The following is a 25,052-nucleotide window of genomic DNA, read 5'->3' as shown; positions in this document are numbered from 1 at the left end:
AATGTGCCATTAACTATTTATTTCAACATTATTTTTTAATTGTTAATTATTTATTTGAAAATCTGTAAACATTGGAATTGTAGGTTAAGTATAGCTTACTCTGTGTTATAATATTTTTAACCGCTAAATTTAAAAACTGGTTCGAGGCAGTTGCAGCGCACTCTGTAATGAAACTTTATTTGCTCTACTTTTCGGGAACACTTCTGATACTATACGTTCGTGCTCCTTCTATCTAAGCTCCGTGTTCCAGACGCTCGGAACAAAATCACTCCCCATTACATCTTCCCCAACGCGCCAAAAGAAGTATAACTTCAAAAATAATTGATTCATTCATTTTTCGAGATAAATAATATCGGATTATATATACCTAGACTGATAGATTATCGAAACAAAGAAATAACAAATGAATATAAAAATGAAATGATATCGATGGAGTGTTAGAATCGTATCGGGGCTTAAAATACACATATAGGATGCATCAATCGTCTATTCAGGAGGAATACCAGCGGAGGAGACACCACAGATCGTCCTTCTAACGTTCGACGATGCTGTTAATGATCTTAACAAACCGTTGTACAGTGATTTGTTCGAAAATGGCCGTAAAAACCCAAACAACTGCCCGATCACGGCGACGTTCTATGTTTCGCACGAGTGGACAGATTATAGCCAGGTGCAGAATCTTTACTCGGACGGTCATGAAATGGCATCTCACACGGTCTCGTAAGTCTCTCGCTTAATAGAAAGAGAAGATGGAATTTCCGTTGTTGTTGCCCTTTCTACCGACCATCTGTGTGTGGCTTATAACAAGAAAGGCTACAAAGAATCACGTAACTGTGTCATATGGCGCGTGGCTATCGTCATTCGAGCTTGACGCTACTACGCTCTCATCATTCTCTCTCTCTCTCTTTCTCTCTCTTTTTCATTTTTTTGTTATTTATATTTATATACATATATATATGTGATCGTGTGTGTCAAGTCTATGTCTCGCTTTTAATTAACTTTTCATACTTGCCAAACTTATTCTTCAAAAAATGAACGAAGAATCAGCGCTAATTTCTAAGTATCTTACCGATCTGTAAAAGCACCGATCAAATGATTCATCATTTCATATTAATTATTCTTTTTATTGAAAGAAGATATAAAAAAAGAAGCATTATTAATACGACGTAGAATCTCTTACGGTGGCCGACTTAGAAAGATCTCTCTCTCTCTTTTTCCCGGAGTATAGTGAGTCAAGGCTATTGATAAACAAAGAGGCACGCGTGAAAGCAAATTGAATCAATAAAAAAGAAAAAGGAAAGAAACATGACGACGGACCTACTCAGATTGGTAGGATTCTTAATTCCCTAAACGGGGTATTAGATAAAAGAAAAAAAAAACAAGAAAAAGAAGAAAGATCGTATGCGTTAGGTGAAACGATCGGTTATTTCTCCTTCTTCCTTCTCTTTTATTTTTTTTTCTTCTTCTCAGCTTCCTCTATTCTCGTCTTTTAAAATGAGAGGAAGGTGGTACTACGCCTTCGACGACACCGATACTCGTAACGCGTGTAAAGAGTTTCACCGAGCGCGTACGATACTCTTGCGGTATACTAATGACGCCTACTGACTATAACTCTTTTCTCTTTCCCTTTCTCTCTCTCTCTCTCTCTCTTTCTTTCTCTTTTTCTGTCTTTTTCATCGTCACGCATCATCGTCCCACGTTTTCAACGAAAACAATTCGAAACGCGACGAAATCGATATTCCAAACGGAAACTTCCTACGATTTCTTTGAAATTCCCTTTTCCCTCGTGTCCCTGCGATCCTAAACCCAAAAAAAAAACAGGTGATTACCTCCCGGAGGAGATCCCACAATTGGTCCTGTTGACGTTCGATGACTCCGTGAACGATCTGAACAAGGGACTCTACGCAGATCTCTTCGAGAAGGGACGAAAAAATCCAAATGACTGTCCTATCTCAGCAACTTTCTACGTATCCCACGAGTGGACCGACTACAGCCAGGTTCAAAATCTCTATGCCTCCGGTCATGAAATTGCCTCCCACACAGTCTCGTAAGTATCCTCATTGTAGGATTGACAACCCAATGATATATACTTACAGTGACTCATTTGCAGTATTCGAACAATTGCCATGAAAGAAATACTTTATTAATTATAATAATTATGTTATACAATAATTACTAACGTATTATTAACATTGGATGGTGGTATGATTTTCTAGATTATATGTAAGTAAAGTTTCAAGCAAATTGAAATATATTTATACAATAGTTAATTAAATTATGTTATTTAAATTAGTTAAATTAGTTAAATTATGTTATATATTAATAATTATGTTATTATAGTCAATTAAATGACGATAGTTATGATAATATAACCAAGTGTTACAGAAAAATTAGTAAAAAATATGTATAATATAATAAATGTTTAGATGTTATTATTCGTGCCAAAAGTGATCCTATTTAATGTTAAAGACTTCAAATGTTTTATTTTCAAATATTTTTGTAGCTTCAGCAATCTTTACGTTTATAAGAAATAAATTTGTAACTTAAATAATTTTTAAAACTTTACGTATATAATCTAGAGTATCATACTTCCATACAATGTTAATAATATGTCGGTAAGTGTTGTATAATATACTTATTATAATTAATAAAGTATTTCATGGCAAATGTTCAAATATTTTAAGTGAATCACTATACATACATATACATATATATACGTTTTGTCGTATCAAATACGACAAATTGATTTCTCTGATCTCGGATTCATCAAAGATCACATTTTTCATTTCTATTCACGTTAATGTGCTTTTGAATTTGATTCACGCTTACACAACGATCATTCGAATCATTGGCACGCTATAACAGATCGCCAACGGTAATAGGTATCGATTAACGATCATTTTCGATCGCTTATCTCAATCATTTAATAACAAATCGAATTAACAAATGATATTTACAAAATTTATACAAATTTGTCTTTTCCCTTTAAACGTGTATACGTTGTTGTTTCGTTCATGTGTACATTTTTATCTCTTTCTATTTGGCTCTAATTAAGAAAATTCTTAATGATTCGAGATGAAGGTAATAAACGTTAATCATAGGCACAGTTTCGGAGAACAATTTTCCCAACGAAAGTGGGCACGAGAAGTGGCTGGACAACGTGAAATTCTTTCGGCTTATGGAGGTGTCAAATTGGAAGATGTCAGAGGAATGAGAGCTCCATTTTTATCGGTAAGATTGAAATTTTCAAATGAAACATTTCTAATATTACTTTCCTATTATTTCAACCTTATATCTTCGATCATTGTCTGACGTTTTTCTTTCGATAGGTCGGTGGAAACAATATGTTCAAAATGTTGTGGGATACAAACTTCACTTACGATTCTTCGATGCCAATTTATGAGAACAGACCACCTAGTTGGCCTTACACGTTAGATTATAAACTCTTCCACGATTGTATGATACCACCTTGTCCTACCAGATCTTATCCTGGATTATGGGAAGTGCCTATGGTAATGTGGCAAGATCTGAACGGTGGTAGGTGTTCTATGGGAGACGCTTGCAGTAATCCACCAACTGCCGATGGAGTTTACAAGATGCTTATCAAAAACTTCGAAAGACATTACACGACTAACAGGTATCCGAATATATCACGTTTCAAACTTTCAATTATAGTGATCGATATTTCCTATATATATATTCATTTACGTGACGATAATTATAACAGTGGGCTAACATAAATAACAAAAATTGAAAGAATTCTTTTTTTATTCAATTTATAATATATAATAAATAATTGTAATAATTGAATTATTGTTAGCCCAATATCATAATTACAATCAAATCTCTCATGTATTCCTGCATCATAGAGCACCGTTCGGACTCTTCTATCATGCGGCATGGTTTACTCAACCCCATCATAAAGAAGGTTTCATCTCTTTCCTTGACACGATAGTTGCCATGGATGATGTTTGGGTTGTAACGAATTGGCAAGCTATTCAATGGATTAGAAATCCGACGCCTCTTGCACTTCTCCATAATTTCGAACCTTTCAGCTGCAATTTTGCGGTAAGTAAAATACGTTTATATTTGATTTACAATTTAATGATAAACAATAATCTTTTTTTTTTTCTTTAGGATCGACCGAAGAAATGTAACAATCCGAAGGTTTGCAATCTTTGGCACAAAAGTGGTGTTAGGTACATGAAAACCTGTCAAGCTTGTCCAGATATTTACCCATGGACGGGCAAAACTGGTATCAGGAGCAGTCGCATCGATAACGAAATAGATACGCACGAATGAAACGGCAAATCAATCAACGTGGCAATCGAGACCCACCAATGAGGATGAAAGAACCAACATGAGAAAAATGATATAAACAACATACATACACACTTACACGTATATACATTAAAACATCTCAGTGTTCTTTTATTTCTTGTTCCTCTGAACAAATAGTTCGAGTACGCCAAGTTGATCTATTCCTTCTTTTTAATTTTCCTATTTTTTTTTTTCCTTTTCTACCTCTTCCTTTTTTTTTTTTTTCTTCTTCTTCTTCTTCTTTTTCCTAATTTTGTTTTCGACCGAAGAGAGAACAAATTTAGCTAAACTTTTAACGACTTTGGTGGGTCTGCGAAGTGTAATCAAAAAAAACAAACAAATTTAAGTCACTTCTAGAACAAATTTTTTTCAAATAGAACCGTGTCGAATTGTAGTTCGAAACGCGCGTACGTGTTTTAAAAAAAAAAAATACAAAAAAATACAAAAAAAAAAAAAAAGAAAGACTTCTCGTTCCTTTTACTTCTTCATTCTTTTCTTCTTCCCTTTTATTTTCTTGTCCAATCGGTTAACCGCGATAATATAACGTTGTTACGATTAAAAATACTCGTGAACAAAATATTAATTAAAATGGTAATTGCGTTATATTGTTGAAACAGGGTAACTTGACACGATACGAGTAGACTTATTAAATTATTTCAAAGTAATGTTGGGACGGTGGTCATTGATTCATGCGAACCGATGAACGTAGAATGAATCTATGACCTCGCATGTGTAGTAAACTTTTATTTTAGTAGTATCTTTATTTTTAACCTCTTCTTTTTCTTTTTATCTTTCAATTATCTCATCTCTCTCTCTCTCTTTCTCATCGTATATGTGTCTTCCTATATATATATATATATTTTATTTTATTTTATTTTATTATATAAGCGTCTTTTATACTCTTTTTCTCCCATTAAAAAAATCTTTCAACGCGTTCTTGGCGTACTCGAAAAAAAAAACAAAAAACAGAAAAAACAACAACAAAAATTCGAGATATAGAGCAATTAATCACGAGTAAATAATAATAATTATAATTAAATAATAATAATAATAATATTAATGATAAAAAGATAATAATATTCGCGATGATTAAAAAAAGAAAAAAAACAAAAAAAAAAAGAAAGAAGAAGAGAATGATCATCACTAATCAAGAGATTTTGTATGTCATTTCGTGATATTATCATCCACCGAGGTTCGAATGTGCGGAGATCACATTGATGGTAATTTGTAAAAATAAAAATCGAGCAAACGATATCGCTTTTTTCTGGAGGATTGTGCGCACGAGGGAAATGTTGTGTTGTTTTATCTTCTAGAACCTGAATAAATATAATACGCCTTTAATAAATAAACATTTCGCTAGAATTCTACATATAAATATAATTTATTTATCGTGTAATTAATAATCGAGTATATTCAATTATGGGAATTAACGAATGAAATACAGTAATCCCTCCATTTTTTTTTTTTATACGTGAATTTACGCGAATTTACTTCAACGAATTTGAGATAACAGGAATCCTCAATGTAATTGAATTGTACTGGATTCCTGAATGTAATTTATTTCGAAATTGTGAGGTGAACATTTGAAATCAATAATTAATAATGGCATCAGAGCAAGGGGTATTATTAATAAAATGATTAAAAGAAAAGTTCAAGAACTTAGATAAGTTTTAAAGTTAAATTTAAAATTATCTAGCCATTAGTAGAAAAAGATAAGAAAATGAAAAATATTGCTCGGTTATGTATAATTTGACAATGAATAAACTCACAATTCGCACGATTCAAAACTATCCTGACATTTTCCTTGATTCCATTAACAGGGGTAAAGGGAGGGATTACTAAACAATAAATTCTCGTACAACGTGGTAAACAGGTTACGCATTGTGTGGGTTTGTTTTATAGAAAATGTATATTTCTCTACATAATTTACAATTGGTGTTCATGAGAGCACTTGCATTGGATATAATTAATTGGAAAATTCTTAATATAACATAGTGATACAAAATAATATGAAAAAACAATGATTAAACGGAAAAAGTAGATAGCGATGAAAACTACAATGCAATGTTCAATTAATGCATGCAAATGTACTTTTTTAAGTGCATGGAATTCCAGTATATTATTATATAACGAAATCGTGTTATATGGAAACAGTAATTGCAATATTTTTGACAAAAAATTCGTATTTTAGAAACTCACGTTATACGAGAATCTATTATTCTATACAAAACAACGTTTATTTTAAATCAAGCAGGATGACAGTCTCATATGTCATGTATTTTTATTATAAATACGTATTTGGGATCGGTAAAGGATAGAGTATGGAAGCCCAAGAATGTAAATCGAATTTTTGAATATCTTGCCAGTGAAAACTATACAAATATGCGATATTTTCCATCCAGTATTCTCCGAGATTACTGACCGTCATTGCCTTGATAAATGAACAAAAATTTCGATAAAATAATAAACCCGATGGAATCAATAATCTATCATATTACCCGTTTATTTTGTAAGATCCATGCAGCCATGCATTTGTTGTCTTGCAAACGTGACCATTGTTCTGCTTTATGCAGGTTCAATTTTCTCCTTGATTTTCTACCATGAATCGTATTCATATGAGATTTTAAAAAATATAGAAGTGGTTTTATAAACGGTGCACGTCTCGAAACTCGATCGAGTGTTTTTATGATTTTCTGCACGGTGTTAAGGATTTCTATCAATTGACTAGCTTTCTTTAAATTAATACAACGAATTAATACTAGGAGAAAACATTCCAAGCCCTAGAATGATAGATTCAAATATTTAGAATTTATTGTTACGATTGGTGATACTTATGCGATTGAATTACTTGGCCGCAAGTAATTATTGTTGAAAAAATATCGTGTTTAACTCTTTTCGTATAAATATCTACGGTTAATTGGAAACTTTCATCAATTCTGTATCCCCTACAACAACAACAACAACAAAAAGAGAAAAAGATAACATTCGACACGTCAACGCGTAGGATTAAATAATTATTAACATTTGCACGAACTTACATTCGCAATTGCCAAATCCATAAACCACTTAAAAGTCGAGTAAGACATTCTGGATCGCGAGAAACGCAGCCTTTAGTTTTGCAAGCTATATTTCACGATATATAAATAATATATTATTTTATTTGTTATTTTAATAATCTAATGTATATTTCATCGATTATAAATTAAACGATTGATGCTATTAAGGATGATTTGTCGGTACAGTCACAAACAAAAGTTATTTTACAATTTTCACTTAAATTGAGATTTTTATTATTATCATTTTATTTTATTATTTATTATTAAAATTTATTAAATTATTAATAAACATTTATTATTAAAATGATCACTAAATTAAACTTTTGTTTCCGATTGTACCGACAAATCATCCTTAAAATAGGATAAACGTACTGGCGAGTGTTTTGGCATGGCGAAGGCAAGATTCATAAGATTCCAAAAATATTCCAGCTTGTAAGAGAAATTCCAAGCTGAGAGCGTAATACCAGGTAATAGCTGAACTATCGATGTCCTCGTCTGACATATAATAGAGCTCTTTTATGAGATCAATTGATTCGCTAATATGTTTCGTCCACATCTGTTTGCAAGAGTTTCAAAGGAGAGTCAAAGAAAAAGTTAAATATAAATAAACTGGATATAAAATGAACACCGTTAACAAGCCAAAACGATTAACTTTACTACTAAAATGATTGAAAATTTAATTATCAAAGTTATTTGATCTCAATACTTGACTTTTTATATTTAAAATAAATTTTAATTGTTCGTTACCACACACACACACACATATACAGTATATACAGAAAAACTACCGTCGTATAGGATATAGCTTTTTACAATTTTACTACAATAAATTATAAATATTCATTAAATAATAATAATAATATTAATCAACAAGTAATTCAATTAACAAACTCATATATAACGAATCAACGAGTAGTCATACGTATGTGACGTGTGGTAGCGAAAACATAATTAATAATTAGACTCAACAATATTAATCGAGAACAATTGTAATGGTCATTCACTAATAAATAATACGACCATGTATAATATATAATTTAATGAATTTTCTCTACTCTATGTTTTGTAAAGTTATTCGATTTGGCGTATACGTGGATTAATTATCGATTACCATGATTTCTATAAAAGATGGCAGCAAAGCAAGTTTCACGTGGGTAAGTTTCATGGTGTTTGTCATTCTAAGTACCTTTTTACCAAATTTTATAGCTTCTTGAAATTCACCTCTCAAAGCTCTGTTATATATCACAAAATTATCGTATTTAATGAAATTTGATTTTAGAGAGAGTCTGATTTTAATGGATTTGTTTTACCTAATTTCATACATCGCCATAAATATTTTCGTTATAAGCGTTAAATCTTCGGCACGATACCAATAAATTTTTCTTTTCGTAATCTGCATCATTAGATGCTCGAGACGTTTGATAAAACTAAAGTCACCCGTATACCGTAAAACTTCAACAGCAGTAAGATAAATTTGAGCTTGTTTTGAAAAATGACCGGAATTTTCGAATCCTAATCTGAGACTTTGTAGGATGAACGATTGTGCAGATTTTTTTTCTTCTTCTATCTATATGATTATATATATACGTGATCTCGTTTAATTAATAATTTATATGCATAGCTGAGAACGATCGAATCGAAATTAATACGCGTGTCACCATAAGAACTGAAGAAAGTCGTCGAAGATAAGCTGCCAATTGTAAATTATCGAAAGCTGTTGGTCCGTGATAACGATTGACAAAATGATTTAAAAATCTTTCTCCTATTCGTAAACGTAATTTTTCAATAAACTTTATATAACAAATAACTATTTTTGATCGAGGTATAGTCATTTGCAATGATGCTGCTTTGGTATACGTTATTTTCGCTTTGGAATAATAGCCTAATGCCATCTGAGCATCACCTACAAATTATTTTCATTCAATAATCATACAATTATCACATAGAAAATCCCCTACCAAATACCTATCAACTTCAAAATCATTCCTTTATTAATTATCGGGTATTTTTTACGCGTTTCTCCTTCCTGACACTTCCTTTCAATATTCTCGTTTACCTGTTCGGCTATTTCAAGAATTTTTAGAGCAAATAACGGCTCTGCGATGTAAATTAATCCTGCACTATATCCGATCAAAAATTCTAAAATATCTTCGTCCGATCCTAAAATGATCGATCGATTTCAAAAATATAGAATAGGTGTATGTATATTCTGTTTAGATCAAATGACATAAAAAAGATTACCTATTTGTTCGATATATTGACTCAATTGCCAAAATATGCAATTAACTTTGTCATAACAATGACAGTTTCTGTAATCGATGTAAGTGAATTTTTTTAAAAGAAGGTGTCGAGAAGGATCACTTATTTTTTCGGGTGTAACAGAAGCTCTTTTCAAAAATTTAGATCTGGACCTATCGAATAGAAATCCTATTTTGCTCGAAACACTGATAACGTCCGATGAAAAATCTAAAATATTAAATATCATTTCGAAGAAAAGTACATATCAGGTTTTTTTTTATTTCAAAATTAACCCTTTTGCAAATCATATTTTTCTACCAATTTGTTTTCTTTAGTCGTTCTAATAAAAATAAAATCTGACATTATTATTATGACAATTTACAGTAATGACAATTGCAACAAAATGATTAATAAAATCTATTAATAAATATTTATAGATAGAAAAATCACGCGAAATATTTCTTCCATATATCATAAAACTTTCAAACGATACGAATTATATTAATAAAAATCTAACAGACATGGACACAATCTATCATTCAATTAATCGTATAATAAAACATGGAATATTTCGTTTCTTAATTGTCGGTAGAATTAATTTGATTTACAAAAAGGTTAATATAATCTGCACAAGTGTTAATTTAAACTTGAAAGCCTATCTACAAAAAATAAAATGTGACCTTCTTCTTGTTCCTCTTCTTTATCGTTATCAAAGAATGGCATGATAGATACTCTAGGAGGAGGTAAACTTTCAGTTCTATTAGATCGTTGAATATCAGTTTTAAGAGTACTTCGTCTTTGTTCTCTCATAACTAATGTCGTAATTGATGGCATCTGCGATAATGATACGTCAAATTTAACAAAAAATAATGGAAAAATCAAATGAATATTGCAATAGATTCTTCATTATTGAAAGAAATTTCTTGGGTTAGAATAATCATGGATAAAGGAGAAATAACATTAAGTATACTCTCCTTTACCTCTACCGACAAGTTTCTAGAGAATATTCTAAAAAAGGAGCCGCCACCGCATTCTGGACATTTTTGAGTTTCTCTTTCATAAATCTGACAGGCTCTCTTCCAATACTCGTATTTTTTATCTTTTTGCAGCATATCGTATAACATTTTATGAAACGAGAGGATTTTAAATTCCAACATCTTGCAATTAGAATAAAATGGTAATGTTGGTATCGAGAAATCATCTTCAAAGATTTAAAGAGATTCAATTTTTATACTATTTATATGAAGACAACAAAAAAATGAAACGTTTTATAGTATACAACTTACGAGATGATGGGCAATCACATTGTATTAAATGATGCATATTGGAAAATGTTTTTCTTCTTATAAATAAACCATATAAATGATCATCGGTATAAAATAAAGTTCTTTGTATAGAAGCACACTCTATTATTCTTATTCGGATTAATTCAGACACAGCTAAAATAAAATGTTAAGGATGATTTGTCGGTACAATCGGAAACAAAATTTAATGACATCTTCATCAAATCCATATCTCTTAATATCTGATTTTTTTTTTATAATTGAAATTTTGATATAAAGTTTTTAAAAGAATGAAATTTAGTGATCATGTACCGTGAATTACGGTACAGTCACAAACAAAAGTTATTTTACAATTTTCACTTAAATTGAGATTTTTATGTTAATATTATTAAAATGATCACTAAATTTCATTCTTTTAGAAACTATATATCAAAATTTCAATTATAAAAAAAATAAATAGTTGGTTTAAATCATCTATTTCAACAGATATTAAGAGATATGGATTTGATGAAAATGTCATTAACTTTTGTTTCTAATAATAATATAAAATAAAATAACTAATATTTCATTATACTTTTATATAAAATTATTCTAAAGTAATTGAACAATTGACTTGCTTTTTGCTGTATATACTGCCGTTGAATTTAACATAACAGTTTGAACGATCGTTCGCACGAATAATCGACCGAGAGCTGCAGCACATTTGATAAATTCTTGCTGATACGAAGTCATCCTTTCGTAAAGCGTTCTTTTCAAACCTTAAAATGATTTAATTTTTTATTACACGAAATATTATTTAATTTTATTACGAATATTATTGCACATATCAATGTTTCAGGTATTATAATAATTACCAATGTAATTTAAATTGGCGTCAACAAAACCGACATATAATTCATTAGTTATACAAACATGAAAAGTATTTATTTCGGAAGAAGGTATCACGTCTTCCGGTAACAAATTAGATGGCACTTTTGTGATCATGGAAGATTCCGGAAAAACGAGATTATATTTTGTCAATTCAGTGGCAGTCATAGTTAAAAAATCAAGTCCGTTACTTTGCAAAGTTAAACTCAAATATAATTCGCACCAGCCTATATTGTTTTGACTATGTTTTTTTAAAATCCTGTTTTTTTTTTAAATTTTATGTTTCATTAAATGCCAGTATATATATGTACATGATTCGCGATAAATTTATTCGTAATAATATTATCTGAACATTTCAACGAAAACTTACACGTCCAAACTTTTGGGTATTGCGACGACATTGAGAAATTGACAAGCAAATGCAGTTAAAAATTGACTATCTAGTCCTTGCAAAGTCCTTTTTATTAATCTTTTATCTTCAAAAACACAGTCCTCAATATCGAATTTTCCAATATCCAAAGGTGGAATTAAAGAAGTTATTACTATTACTACGTTAACATTGTTTAATGCTAATGATATAAATTGCCATGACATCAAATCGGTGTAATGAAAGTCATCCAAAAATATACACATTTTTCCACTCTGTCGTATAAAAAATTGTCGATAAAAAATTTCGTTAAAAAACTGTCTTCTCAATTACAAGCGTAAACACACTTGATTTAAAATAATGTTGAATATTTGCGTCATTTTGATATAACGTTGCCAACTATTATCCGTGCAATACTCATTCGAAAGAGGGAAAGAAACTTTCATTAAAGTATTCAGATAACAAAATTCTGTAGAAAAGAGAAACGAACCTAATTTCTTGTTCAATACTCTTTCACGATCTTTAATGGATTTGCAATCTTCCGCTTCGAGTATCTAACATATTCGTATAAAAACAATTTAATTTGACAATTAATATTCTATCGTTAAGTAACGTAATTCATAAAGTATTTACCAATAAAAGAATATGATAAATCACTGTGTATTCTTTTTCCGAATAAGAATAATGGAGAGGAAGTTGGATTACATTTAATTGTCTATTTTTAGCAATGGTGACATAAGCATCAAGTAGCCTTGATTTACCAGATCTTTCGTGACCCTAAATAAATAAATTCAAGTTTAGACAAAAATTTCTATGGATTCTCATTATCTCGAATTTCAAACCGTTATTAACAATCCAGAATTATTTCTATCCATCACTCCGATATTGTCTAAAATATCATTAAAAGTTTCTAATTCTTGAAAACGACCCAAAATAGGATAACGATAATTCACGTTCGATGTGTTCATCGGTATTGGTTGTATACTATAAAAACACATAATTTATAAAACACAAATTTTCTAATTATAATTGAACTATCACTTACGAAGGTATTCCGAGAAATTCATAAACGTGACACCTCCCGCTTCTTTTTAAATTCTGCACACCACGTGATCTGAATGCATTTCTGCATAGACTACTGTGCATTACCGTATCATAATCGCAACATACCTTTAATTAATATTATATATTTCATAAGTTTATTTATCAAAGACAGATCTTGGAAACAAGAGGAATACCGAAAGAAACAAATTATTCGTTAATCAAACTAATATTGTTAAATTGAGAAAAAAACTAAGGTTTTTATACGAATAATATAACAATAACTTTATCATATGAAATTTCCATTATACTCTTAGCATTGTTCACTGGGATGCCGATGATCATGTAATCTTTTCTCGAAATATGTCCAACAACTCCACAATAAGCCATCCCTTGGTATGAACACAATGATTAGATAATAAAAAAGAAATGAAGAGTATTCTAATCGTACCTGTAGATACGCCAATTGATACACCACGTACACTACATTTATTTTTAATTGCTTGTAATATTTTAAACGCGCACACGATTGCATTTTTCGTCATTTCTTCATTATTATCATTTACATTTTCTATCGATTCTTCTAATCCAAAAACGATCGAAAAGAAGATATGATAGTCATACAAATTCATTAAGTAAATACTTGCCGAGTAAGGTTTGATAATACTGTCAAATTAGGTAACCCATTAGATAGAAAATATATAATGAAATAATACAGAAATGTAATTGAAGTTACCCATGTAGTAGTAAGTAACACTCGTCTACCAAATAAATAAGTTCGAAATCTGAACGATCAGTGGATTTAATATCTATGCAAACCATCGTTATTCGTCTTGTTTCCATTAAATGTTCCAACGGTAGGTCATGTGTGATCTATTGCGATTAGGATAAGTAATAAAATTAAATAAATTTTGTTTTTAAGTTTGTTCTAAGTTATAGAATTATACTTGTTCGGCAACTGCATGTATTAAATAAATTTTTAATTGAATAGCCATATTACGTTTCATTGCTTCTACCATTAATTTTCGTGCTAAAATGAAATTAGGTATTTATTAGGTCAAGATTTTTAATAATTATTTTTGGTTTGTAATGAATTCGTAATAATTCTATTTTTATATTAATATAACCTGAAAATTCTATTCTATTGTTTGCACTTGTATCGGAACTACTACTTTCTTCTTCTTTCGTATCAACAGTTTTTTTTTGTAATAGCTCAGATAATCTTCGCGTAATTCTATGATCCCATCGTTTGGATACACTCGATATTAAAGGTCTGATCGAAGTCGTAGTTTTTCCTAATCTTCTGTCATCTTGTATTACTTTAGTTATCTAGGCAAGATTTCCAGAGTAAACGATCATCTTGAATTAATAAAATATTCGTTGAAAAATCTTAGAACAAACTTTTATATTATACTCATCCTTGATCATATATTTATATTGGCTAGGTGTACAATGTTCCCATGCGTTCATAGATAAAACTAAATCACCGGGTAGACAAACTTTCTTTGCTTTTCTTAAATCTAAAACTGGTTGACCAGTGATAACATAATGTCGTGATAATTCATTTCCAATGATACCAAAAATCACGTTTCCAGCCGAAATGACTGCATTAACTGTTTCAAAAAATATATGAACAATTTTTGTTATCTAATGAAAACGAATTAAATGTTAGTATTTACTTTTTGACATAATTTTCTCTGTTCTATCGATGTAAGTTAACAATTTTTGTAAATGTAAAGCACAACTTATTACTTTTGGTATAACGTTTATCATTAATTCATCTTGATGAATCCTCCATAAAGATAGTATTGTATTTTCTGATTAATTTTCAACTGTTATTTTGTTGCTTAGAAGATAATTATTGATTATAATTATGATATACATACGAGAAAATTTAAGAATGTCACCACCTGTCATATATATTTCTTCGACAATAACGTTTAAATATTTATTTAACAAAATGGTATATGCATACATTCCACCGTTCTCAGCATTTATATATTTATTATAAAGAATTGAAAAACCTGATAGAGAAAAAGACGAAATAATTATAACGATATGAATCTAAATTATTTACTATATTAATTATTCGTATGAATAATTATATAAAATGTTTAAATTAACCTGAAATATCTAGAAGAAGTAAAATCGCATTAAATTTATCCGTAATTTTTTTAGTAAGATCCTTAGCTAAGATGATTTCATTTGGTACAAAAGTAGCCATTATGCGTGTGCATTTAGTGGCTTGATGGTTATTTAAAGCCTGATATAAGTAACATTTTGAAATTATTAAATTTCTCTATTTCAATATTATAAACTAACTTCTCTAAGTGAACCTCGATTATCACTTGATGTATCAACCATCGATTCTGAAGTCCATATACTTGTTAAATAATTACGCGAAGATTCATATTTCTTCATCTTTATACAAAGTTTTTTTATCCGTATACGAGAATACAAATAAATTGATGAATAATTAAACTTCACGTTGTTTAATAAGTCATATGTTTTTTTATAGTAACCTATCTTATCAGTTTACGATAAATCAATGATTATTTTCCGTAATATCGATAAAGATGAAAGACAAAGATTGATCGCAAGATGGTGATTCGTTTAAGTACTTTGATAGTTTAGATTGTAAATTAATATTAATCAAACAATATAGAAATAGATAAAATCTAATAAGTCCACTTTTCGCGTAGCCAAAATTATATTAATAAATACCGTGACCAAAGGTGGGTGAGAGTAAATAGTTAACGCGAAGACAGTAAAATACTATCAAAGAATACAGAATTCTTTGATAGTATATAAAAGTATATGATATGTTTTTTTTATAGTATATATAGTATAGTTATATTCTAATAGAATTTTAAATAATTATAATTATTTTTTAGCATATATAATAATGTGTGTGCCTTCAGAAATGCATGTATATATGTATTTTCAATAATAGACATGTAAAGTAACGTAAAAAAATTGAAGAGGATTGAAGTTAAATCCAAAGATGATCACCTGTAACAAAAAGAAAACTATATTAATCATAGAATCAAGTAATACAATAGCCTAACATATAAGTGGTCCAATTCAGAGGTGCACTTTTTATTTGAATTCTTTATTTATTTTTATCCAATCTCTATTTACCGTTTGTAAAAAAAAATTAAATTTAAACGCGTGATTTTATATAAAAAAATATAATTAAGAAATAGGAAATGTACAAATATTATTATAAGTTACTAATAAAAATAATATCTTATTAATTATTATAAAATATTTTTAAACTACACGTTATATACAAAAGAAAAATTGCAAATTTAATAAAATACAATCAAAATAAAAAATATTGAAGACGTAACAAGAAAAAAGAAATGACTGTAATATTTATTCAACGTTATTCAAAATTAAAAATTTAATAATACGAGAATTGTAATATTTTTGAGTCTAACTAACTAAAAACTTCTGCACCTTTTGGACGATTTAGACACAGATTTTGTGTGCCAAGGAGATGGAATGGTCCATCATCTCCAATTACAACTACAAATTAATGACGAGCAAGCAAGTAATATAATAAAATATAAAATTTAACTAGAGAACTATTCTCGATAGGTTCGAACTTGCTGTTGAACCTTTGAAAATAGCTCAATAGTCTATGTAGTTGCCCTCTTCAGCCACAATTAAGTGGGGGCCTCTTCGGCATTCGCCTCTTCGGCATTTAGCCTCTTCTTTCTTCATCCCTGAAAACTGCATTGGACATTTTCTACGTGCGAGCAAGATAACTCGTATTATGTTACTATTCTAATTCTCAATTATTAAAAAATGAATATACATTCTCTGTTCATTATAGTAAAGCTCGTGAACTATCAATGAACTTATAATTGATTGATATATACACGAGCACAATTAAATGAATGTCCAAGCAGTCAATAATCGATGACCTAATAACACATCGCACTTTTAATGTCAAAAAATAAAATAGAATTGAAATAAATAATGCAATAAATGTTATGCATTTTCTTGCAATATTTTCATTTCATTCATTCGTTACATTGAATTATATCAAATATTTCTAATTGAGAAAATCGCGATTGTGCGAAGTGCTAATATTATAATACTTAAAACTAAGTATCAAATGGATCAAAGTATTTGCTTGTTTGTTCGACTCTATCTCGTTCGAGATAAAATCGAAATAGAAATAAATCTTTCAAATCGTTGCAAATTCCTTTGAATCTCATGATACATAATAAAAATTACAGAAGAGTTACAAAATAAATTTACAAAGGAAGCATAATAGAATGAATAAAAAGAAAAATTTTTGTAACAATTCTGTATAAACCAGGAGGCGAAATTTCCACTCCGGAGTGGAAGCAAACCTCGTGCCTTTCCTGGATCCTACCTACTTAAAATTAAAGTTTTCACATTCGCTCAAAGAAGTATGCTACCTGCCTGCCAATTACCCATATTTAAAAAGAGCAAATACACATACGTACCCACCCACCCACTCCACGATTCTCTCACATACCACCAGGGTGCAAAAGCCTAAACTAGAGAGCATGCCCCGGGGCACCTCCGACACCCTAGTTCAAACGCGTGATTTCTAAACTCATGGGGGTACGTACCAATTGCTGTAATCGTCTGCCAAGGCTAGTGATTATTGCATAAATGACTAATGCAAAAATACAAGTATAAACTAGTATATATGCATACTAGTTATATACGAGTATATTATAGTTTCCACAAATAAATGAGGTAAACTCTACTATGCAAAACGATTTTATAAAGAAAAAAAAATTAAAAAAATTTAATATAAATAGAAAAATACAACCATGTGTAGTTTTCATATCACACCTAGCTCTAGGTGTGCTATACTAAGTAGTATTCTAAGTGGTAAATAATGAATTAATTAAAAATTATCACGAAACGATGTACAGTACACACTACCTAAACGCACATACAGGTGTAAAGTACATCGTGCAATCACTAACACAATGACAGCCGCCAATAGGGGAAAAACTTAAAACTAAACCTATACTAACCGTTTCTCACCCATACGAGTAGCACCTGGGCACACGCATAGATGAGAACGCAGAAAGTATAGGGGGGAGAAACGGGAGATTAGTATATTAGAAGCTGAAAATCCTGATCTAAGAAATATGATTAAAGACACATAAATATATAACACATAAAAACATTTTAATAAAAATTCATCTAAGCGACTAAGGACTCTACAATTTATTTGATAAATAATAACTTTAAAAATCTTTTAATATCTTTTAAAATATTTCAAAACCTCGGACGACTCCTTTCATTAAGTTGGCTGTTCTAATAAAAGAACTGGGCTTTGAGCCACCACTTAATTGCTAGAATCTATCCGTCGCGAATGAGTTTGTCTTCTTGCTCATTTATTTATATATCGAAATATCGATACATCAAAATTAATCGCGATTAGATAAACTAAGTACGAAGCAATACATGTAAGACATTTATTACATGCTTTTTAGGACGAAAACGAGTAAATTAATGCTCGGTTTCGTCACTACTAACCACGAACAAAACACGTAATAAAAAAGAAAGTGCATTAATTGATTGCACTGTTAATCAAATGAATTTAACCGATGAGACAAGAAAACCTATCCTGAACTAATATAAAATATAATACAATATACAATATAATATACAATTTTCATGAGTAACTCCTAGAAAGGAATTACTCATGTGCTCGTCACTAATTTATTTAAATAATTACAACCAGTAACTCGTGCCGATTAGGACCTTTCATCCTCGGCATGATTGAGCACCGGAGGGACTTTAAATTTTAACTCACGGCATAAGAAGTTCTACGATGGCTCCAAAACACTCCTACTTCGCAGCAAGTATTGTAGAATGCGAATATCGAAGATCCATCGAAGATCCATCGAAGATCCATCGAAGATCCATCGAAGATCCATCGAAGATCCATCGAAGATCCACCGAAGATCCATCGAAGATCCATCGAAGATCCATCGAAGAATTCATTACACATCTTTGATAAGGTAGAAAGTCCGTCGTCATATCTGTAAAATAAAATAGAACAAAACGATAAGTTATTTGCAATATAATCCAAAATCATATAAAATAAAATCGAATAAAATGTAAATAAAAATAGATACTTACAATGCATTCCAATGGGATGAAATTCAATTGCACCATGGCGATGCACCTCGCGTGAATCTAATAACGCGTTGTTAACGAAAATAAGAAACTATAGATGAGTTTCTTATCGCGAAACCGAAATTTTATTATACGGCGAACAACACTGATTCTAATTCGCGTTTGATTTTAATATGTTTTACGCCCGATCACTGATTCTACAACTGCTTTCAAAGACTGCTTTGCACACAGTCAATGCAAGTAAAAAAATCTTCATTGATGCACTGATTCTAATACGCGAACAGTCTGTGCGACTGTTTAAAGATAAAAATATAACTTTACTCGAACAAAGTCTAATGCAATTACTGCTTTGGTCGCAGTCAATTTAATATGAAAAATTTCTAATACAATCGCGTAACACGAGCGAATTGAAATGAGCGAACGAACGTGCTTCTAATCCGTGATTTTAATTATATTTAATCGATTGCAACACTCCCGTATATTGCTTCGCGCACGATTGCAATCTGAAACAGAAATAAAAAACAATACTATTAATATCATTACTATTATTGAAAACAATTAAAATGTTTGTTGAATTATTAAATACAAAAATATACTCACTTTGTATCTCCATCGATGAATGCACGATGGGTCTCCTACCCTTAGGATGACGATGACAATGCACTAACACTAATTCTACAACTGCATTACATGCAGTTAATTCAATTAACACTAGATTAATGGACTAACAATAAACCAATTTGACTCATATTAAATTTCTTTGATACATATGCTACATATATATAAAATTTTAATATTATTTTTTAAAAATATACTTTGATTTTTAATACCATAATGAAATATATGTAAATATTAATTCCTCCCCTCTACCCATTTCTTTATGCAAACAATTTTTGTAAGTATTTAAAAAATAGTAAATGAAACAATAATGAAAAAATCTAGTGTTAAACGAATTTCCAAATGAATTTAATTAATAAATTGTAACACTATTCCAACGATGATCTGAAACAAAAATAAAAACAATATTATATAGACCATTGATATAAAAACATTATTATAATTATTGAGAAAATGTTTTATATAAAAATTGACTTACATTTATTCTTCAGTGATGAATGCACGATGGGTATCCTACCCTTAGGATGACGATGAGCACACGTTTAAACCGAATAAAAGAAACTTACGGAGTTTCTTAACCGAGCAAACGAAACTTTTATATACGGCGTACAACACTGACTTTACTTTCCGATTCTTTTATATTTTATTTTATCGATGCAACACACGAGTACTTCATTGCCTACGCGCTCGATTGCAATGATGTTCTGAAACAGAAAAAGAAAAAGAACAATTAATATCATCGTTATAATAAAAATCCATTAAAGTTATCATAGAAGTGTTTGATAGAAAAATATACTTACTTTTAGTCTTCATTGATGACTGCAGGATGGGTATCCTACCCTTAGGATGACGATGAATAAAATAAAATTAAAGAAAAACTCTGAAAAGCTGAAACATACTAAAGATTATATTATAGTACAATATTCCCTGTGAATCATTCCTGAAGGCATAGCACACTTTAAAAAATATATATATACATATATATATTCTATATAAAAGTATTCTAATATAAAGAATCAATGTTAGATATAAAAAAGTTGTCTAATCAGCAGTTGTCGAATGTTGTAATTAGATAACGTTAGAAATAAAATCAATAAATAGTTTAATACGTCACGTTCGTTAGATCTTTACTCGTCGAAGGAAGGGAGAGGAATGATGATCTCATACTGTTTATCCTTGAGAGTGTCTAACGTTCGGTGCTCAGCTGTTTACGTTTTGTTTTCGGCTGTCTTTCTTCTCTTTTCACCTCGAGAAATTTCTACAAATATACATACACATTCGTTATTGCCTGTGATCGAATGTTTTGTTTTCTTATTCTCTCTCCCTCTCTTACTCTCTTTCTCACTCTTTCTATACATTTCTATATGTCACATAGCTTAAAAAAAGAAGAACGCTTACCTCGATGAATATGAAGATAAAAAAGAGTAAACACAATTGTTGAATGAGTATATGTATTTCTGCTGGATTCTCCCAATGCTCCGAAATCTAAAAAAGTATATAAGAGAAAATAAAATTACATTAGTACAATATAAAGAAAATCAAATATATGTGTGTATGTGTACGAGCGGTTAACCTATACTTATGTATATATGTCTGTATGTGTATGTGCATTAATTTAATACGAAATATTATCTGTGAAGACATAATTATGAAAAATAATTAATTAGAGCATTATTAAAGATGGTAGTAAGTATCGATACCATGAAAAAAGCTGGAAATTAGAAGAAATATTGTTAAGTAACATTGGTGAGATTGGCGGGACGTCGAGATATATCGAAGTTCCATTGTCACAGTTATCGTTCGAACTTTTTAATATTTCGTTTTGAAAACATTCACGTATGAAAATCTTATGTGTAACTATCGTTTGATATGTAATAGAAAGGTGTAAAATACTTTTCAATTACCTGAAATAAACGAGATGACGCAGTACGCTGGAACATATACAGCTGACAGAAAATGGCGTTTCCTCTACCTTTCCCTGCACCCCCTTCCGTTGCCAATGCGTTGCCTCTGCTGCGCATCTGCTGCGCGCGGTAGTATGCGCGGTAGTCACCTTTAATAAAAAGTAGCGAAATCCGTTGACCAATGGCTACTTGAGATTTTGCATGTTTTCCACCTATTATAGAAAAATATCGAATAGTTAAAAATAGGATATAGGAACATAAAAATTGTCGAAATATATACTTTATTAATCCAAACAATCAAAATTGAACATTATAAGTCGATATCCATAGAAATGATGACGTAAAACAAGATATATATATATATCATTGCGTAGAAAAATGCATACCAATGTACATGGAATTTTTTTCTACGCAAATATTCTTTATCCTCGACATTATCGTAATCTTTCGATTATATCATTTGGAAGTCATTTGCTAGAAGAATCTATTAGTATATAGGAAGATTATTTACGTTAGAAAATATTTTTTAATTACCTAAGATTAACGGGACGACGTAGCATCCGTCCGATCTCCAGCACCGACGCCGCGAAAAGAAAGTAGAATGATCAGCAAAGAGCCCTGATTGGCTGATAATTATTGCAGAGATAAATGACCAATCAAAATTCCCAATTACCATATAGAAATTTCACGCACACAAGCTTGCCCCGTCACGTACGTAACTCGGCTTTCTTCATGACCACGCTAGTCAAGCTAGATATGATAATTTATTTATTAAATAAATAAAAAATTTATTCTATTTAAGGTACAAGTATCTTGTTAATATTTAAAAAATAACGAAAAGAATAAAGACAATATGCACTATAAACCTTATCACACCGCACAGAAGAACATACATAATTTATTTATTACATAAATTAAATATCAATTTTATTATTAATTATAATTATCTAATTATTAATCCAATTAATAATTATTCTTATCTAATTTATTTTTCTATTAGGTGTATACGTTCCTTGTTAATATTCAAAAAAAAACGAGTAAAATAAAGACAATATAGACTAAAAACTTTATCACATTAATACGTTCTGATTTAAACATTCCTTCAATTTTATGTAATCGTTTAAACTAATATACATTTGTTTTAACATCCCTGTGCAATGATAACTTTGGATAATAAAATTTTCATCCAGAAGAATATATATTAAAATTATTTTATATTCAAAGTATGTTAATAAGTATGTAATGTTTAAGCAAGTACATATGTTTAACAATCTGAAATATAAGTAGAGTGTATCAGAATATTTAAAAAATTGTTAAATAATCGATAGGAATGTCTATTGTTGTCTAAAAGCTAGGAATATACGATCTATGTATCGTTCCCTTCGAAATCCACCGTTGAAATGAGACGTTGTCCTCTATGAAAGTACTTTTATTAAACGTTGTTTATCTGACTTTCCTAACGTTGCGCATGTGTATAAAAGGAATAATCCATCTAATCAATAAAATTTAAGATTATAACGTTATGATTTTCGTATTTTATCATTTTATGTATTTTTTATTGCTCCTGCACAGTGATAACTTGCAGGATTACATTTAGCTGCAATATAAGAAAAGTTCATTAGTGCATTATAATAATTATTAATTAATCGATGCTAGTGTCTATGCAATTTTTATGCAATTGTTTATATAAAACTACACTATAAAGATGTAATTATTACATATAAATTACAGTTATATTATTGTAAATATTGAATTAATACTAACTAATAGAGTAACATGTAAGAATTGAATTCCTTTTTCTCACATTTAATAATGTATATGTAAATGAAAAAAGAAAGTACATTTTTCTAAACGATTATAAAACCAATATATTAAAACAATGAATAAACAATATACTAATGGAAAATGTGAATTATTTAAGTTTACCATTATGATAGAAGAAAGCTGAGGTATTTGCTCGTTTAAGTACCATAAAAAAATTGCCTGGATTCATTTTAAGATCTTGTAAGTTCTTCTTTTATGTATGTACTTGATACATGAAACGATAAGAAAGCCTAATCGATGCTGTGCTTTTCTAAATCCTAAAATTCTTGCAAATCTGAAAATCATAAGATTGTATTAGTAAAGTATCAAGCAAACTGAAAGAGTCTCTATATGTATTTGTATGATATTTGTATAAGATGTCACTCACTCTCTTTTTCTCCTTCTTATACTTTTTATAACAATCTTCTTTATGTTATAAAAGAAAAGACATAAACTTATCACAACTGACATCAATATAAAAAAGTAAACACAATTAGACTGACAATGAGTATGTGTATTCATGCTGTATTCTACCAATGTTTGGAAACCTAAAAAAAAGTATAAAATAACTTAGCATTGGTATAATATAAAGAAAATTAAATATATAAGTGTTTATTATACGTGTAACACTTTCCTTGTTAATATTTAAAAAATAATGCATAGAATAAAGATAATATACACTAAAAACTTTGTCACATTGCACAGAAAAACACAATTATATAGAAAAGAAACCACGTTGTTGATATTTATAAGACAATTGACATCACATTGCACAGAGAAACATAATCGTATAGATAAGAAACCACGTTATAGAAATCTTTAAAACAAATGACATAAAGCAATATAGCCATCCTTAAAGAATTAAAATAAATTGAAACAAAACAATTGACATCTCTCATACCAACGATGAAAGTATAAATTCCCATACTCTGTTTTGATATGGAAATACTCTTGTTATTTTAATTCTTGAAGGATGGCTACAATGCTGTATGTCAATTGTTTTTAAAATATCTGCAACGTTGTTTCTTTTCTATATGATTGTGTTTTTCTGAGCGGTTTTTAGTGTATAACCTCTTTATTTTATTCCTTATTTCTTAAATATTATAAAAGAACGTGTACACCTAATAGGAAAATTAAATTATTTTTGATTTATTAAATAAATAAATTTTTTGTGTTTTTCTGTGCAGTGTGATACAGTTTTCGTGCATATTGTCTTTATTATACACATTTGTTTTTAAATATTAACAAGGATAGCTTGATATTATACTAATACAATCTATGATTTCAGATTGCAAATATTTGAAGATTTGGAATTACACAGCATCTATTAGGCTTTCTTATTGTTTTGTGTATCAAGTACATACATAAAAGAAGAACCTACAAGATTGTAAAATGAATCCAGCCAATTTTT

General features: G+C 29.7%; 1 protein-coding gene across 2 annotated transcripts in view; it reads left to right on the top strand.

Moving 5' to 3' along the window:
- LOC122518558 overlaps nt 1-4,370 on the top strand; it is a 50,163-nt gene extending 45,793 nt beyond the window's left edge. The window contains exons 12-16 of one of the 2 annotated variants that reach the window (XM_043637555.1): nt 1,822-2,047; nt 3,102-3,231; nt 3,330-3,637; nt 3,870-4,068; nt 4,138-4,370. In XM_043637555.1, the coding sequence (XP_043493490.1) occupies nt 1,822-2,047; nt 3,102-3,231; nt 3,330-3,637; nt 3,870-4,068; nt 4,138-4,302 (1,028 nt within the window). In that variant the 3' untranslated portion in view covers nt 4,303-4,370. Of the gene's footprint in view, nt 1-494; nt 721-1,821; nt 2,048-3,101; nt 3,232-3,329; nt 3,638-3,869; nt 4,069-4,137 lie in introns of both variants that reach the window. The other variant, XM_043637556.1, reaches the window with a different exon arrangement.
- Nucleotides 4,371-25,052: the final 20,682 nt, after the last annotated feature.

Source organism: Polistes fuscatus, unplaced genomic scaffold (assembly GCF_010416935.1).
Source record: "Polistes fuscatus isolate 324 unplaced genomic scaffold, CU_Pfus_HIC Scaffold25, whole genome shotgun sequence".
Classification (NCBI taxonomy): Eukaryota; Metazoa; Arthropoda; class Insecta; order Hymenoptera; family Vespidae; genus Polistes; species Polistes fuscatus.
The sequence above is the reverse complement of the archived record's forward strand: the minus strand, read 5'-3'. Positions and strand labels throughout refer to the sequence as shown.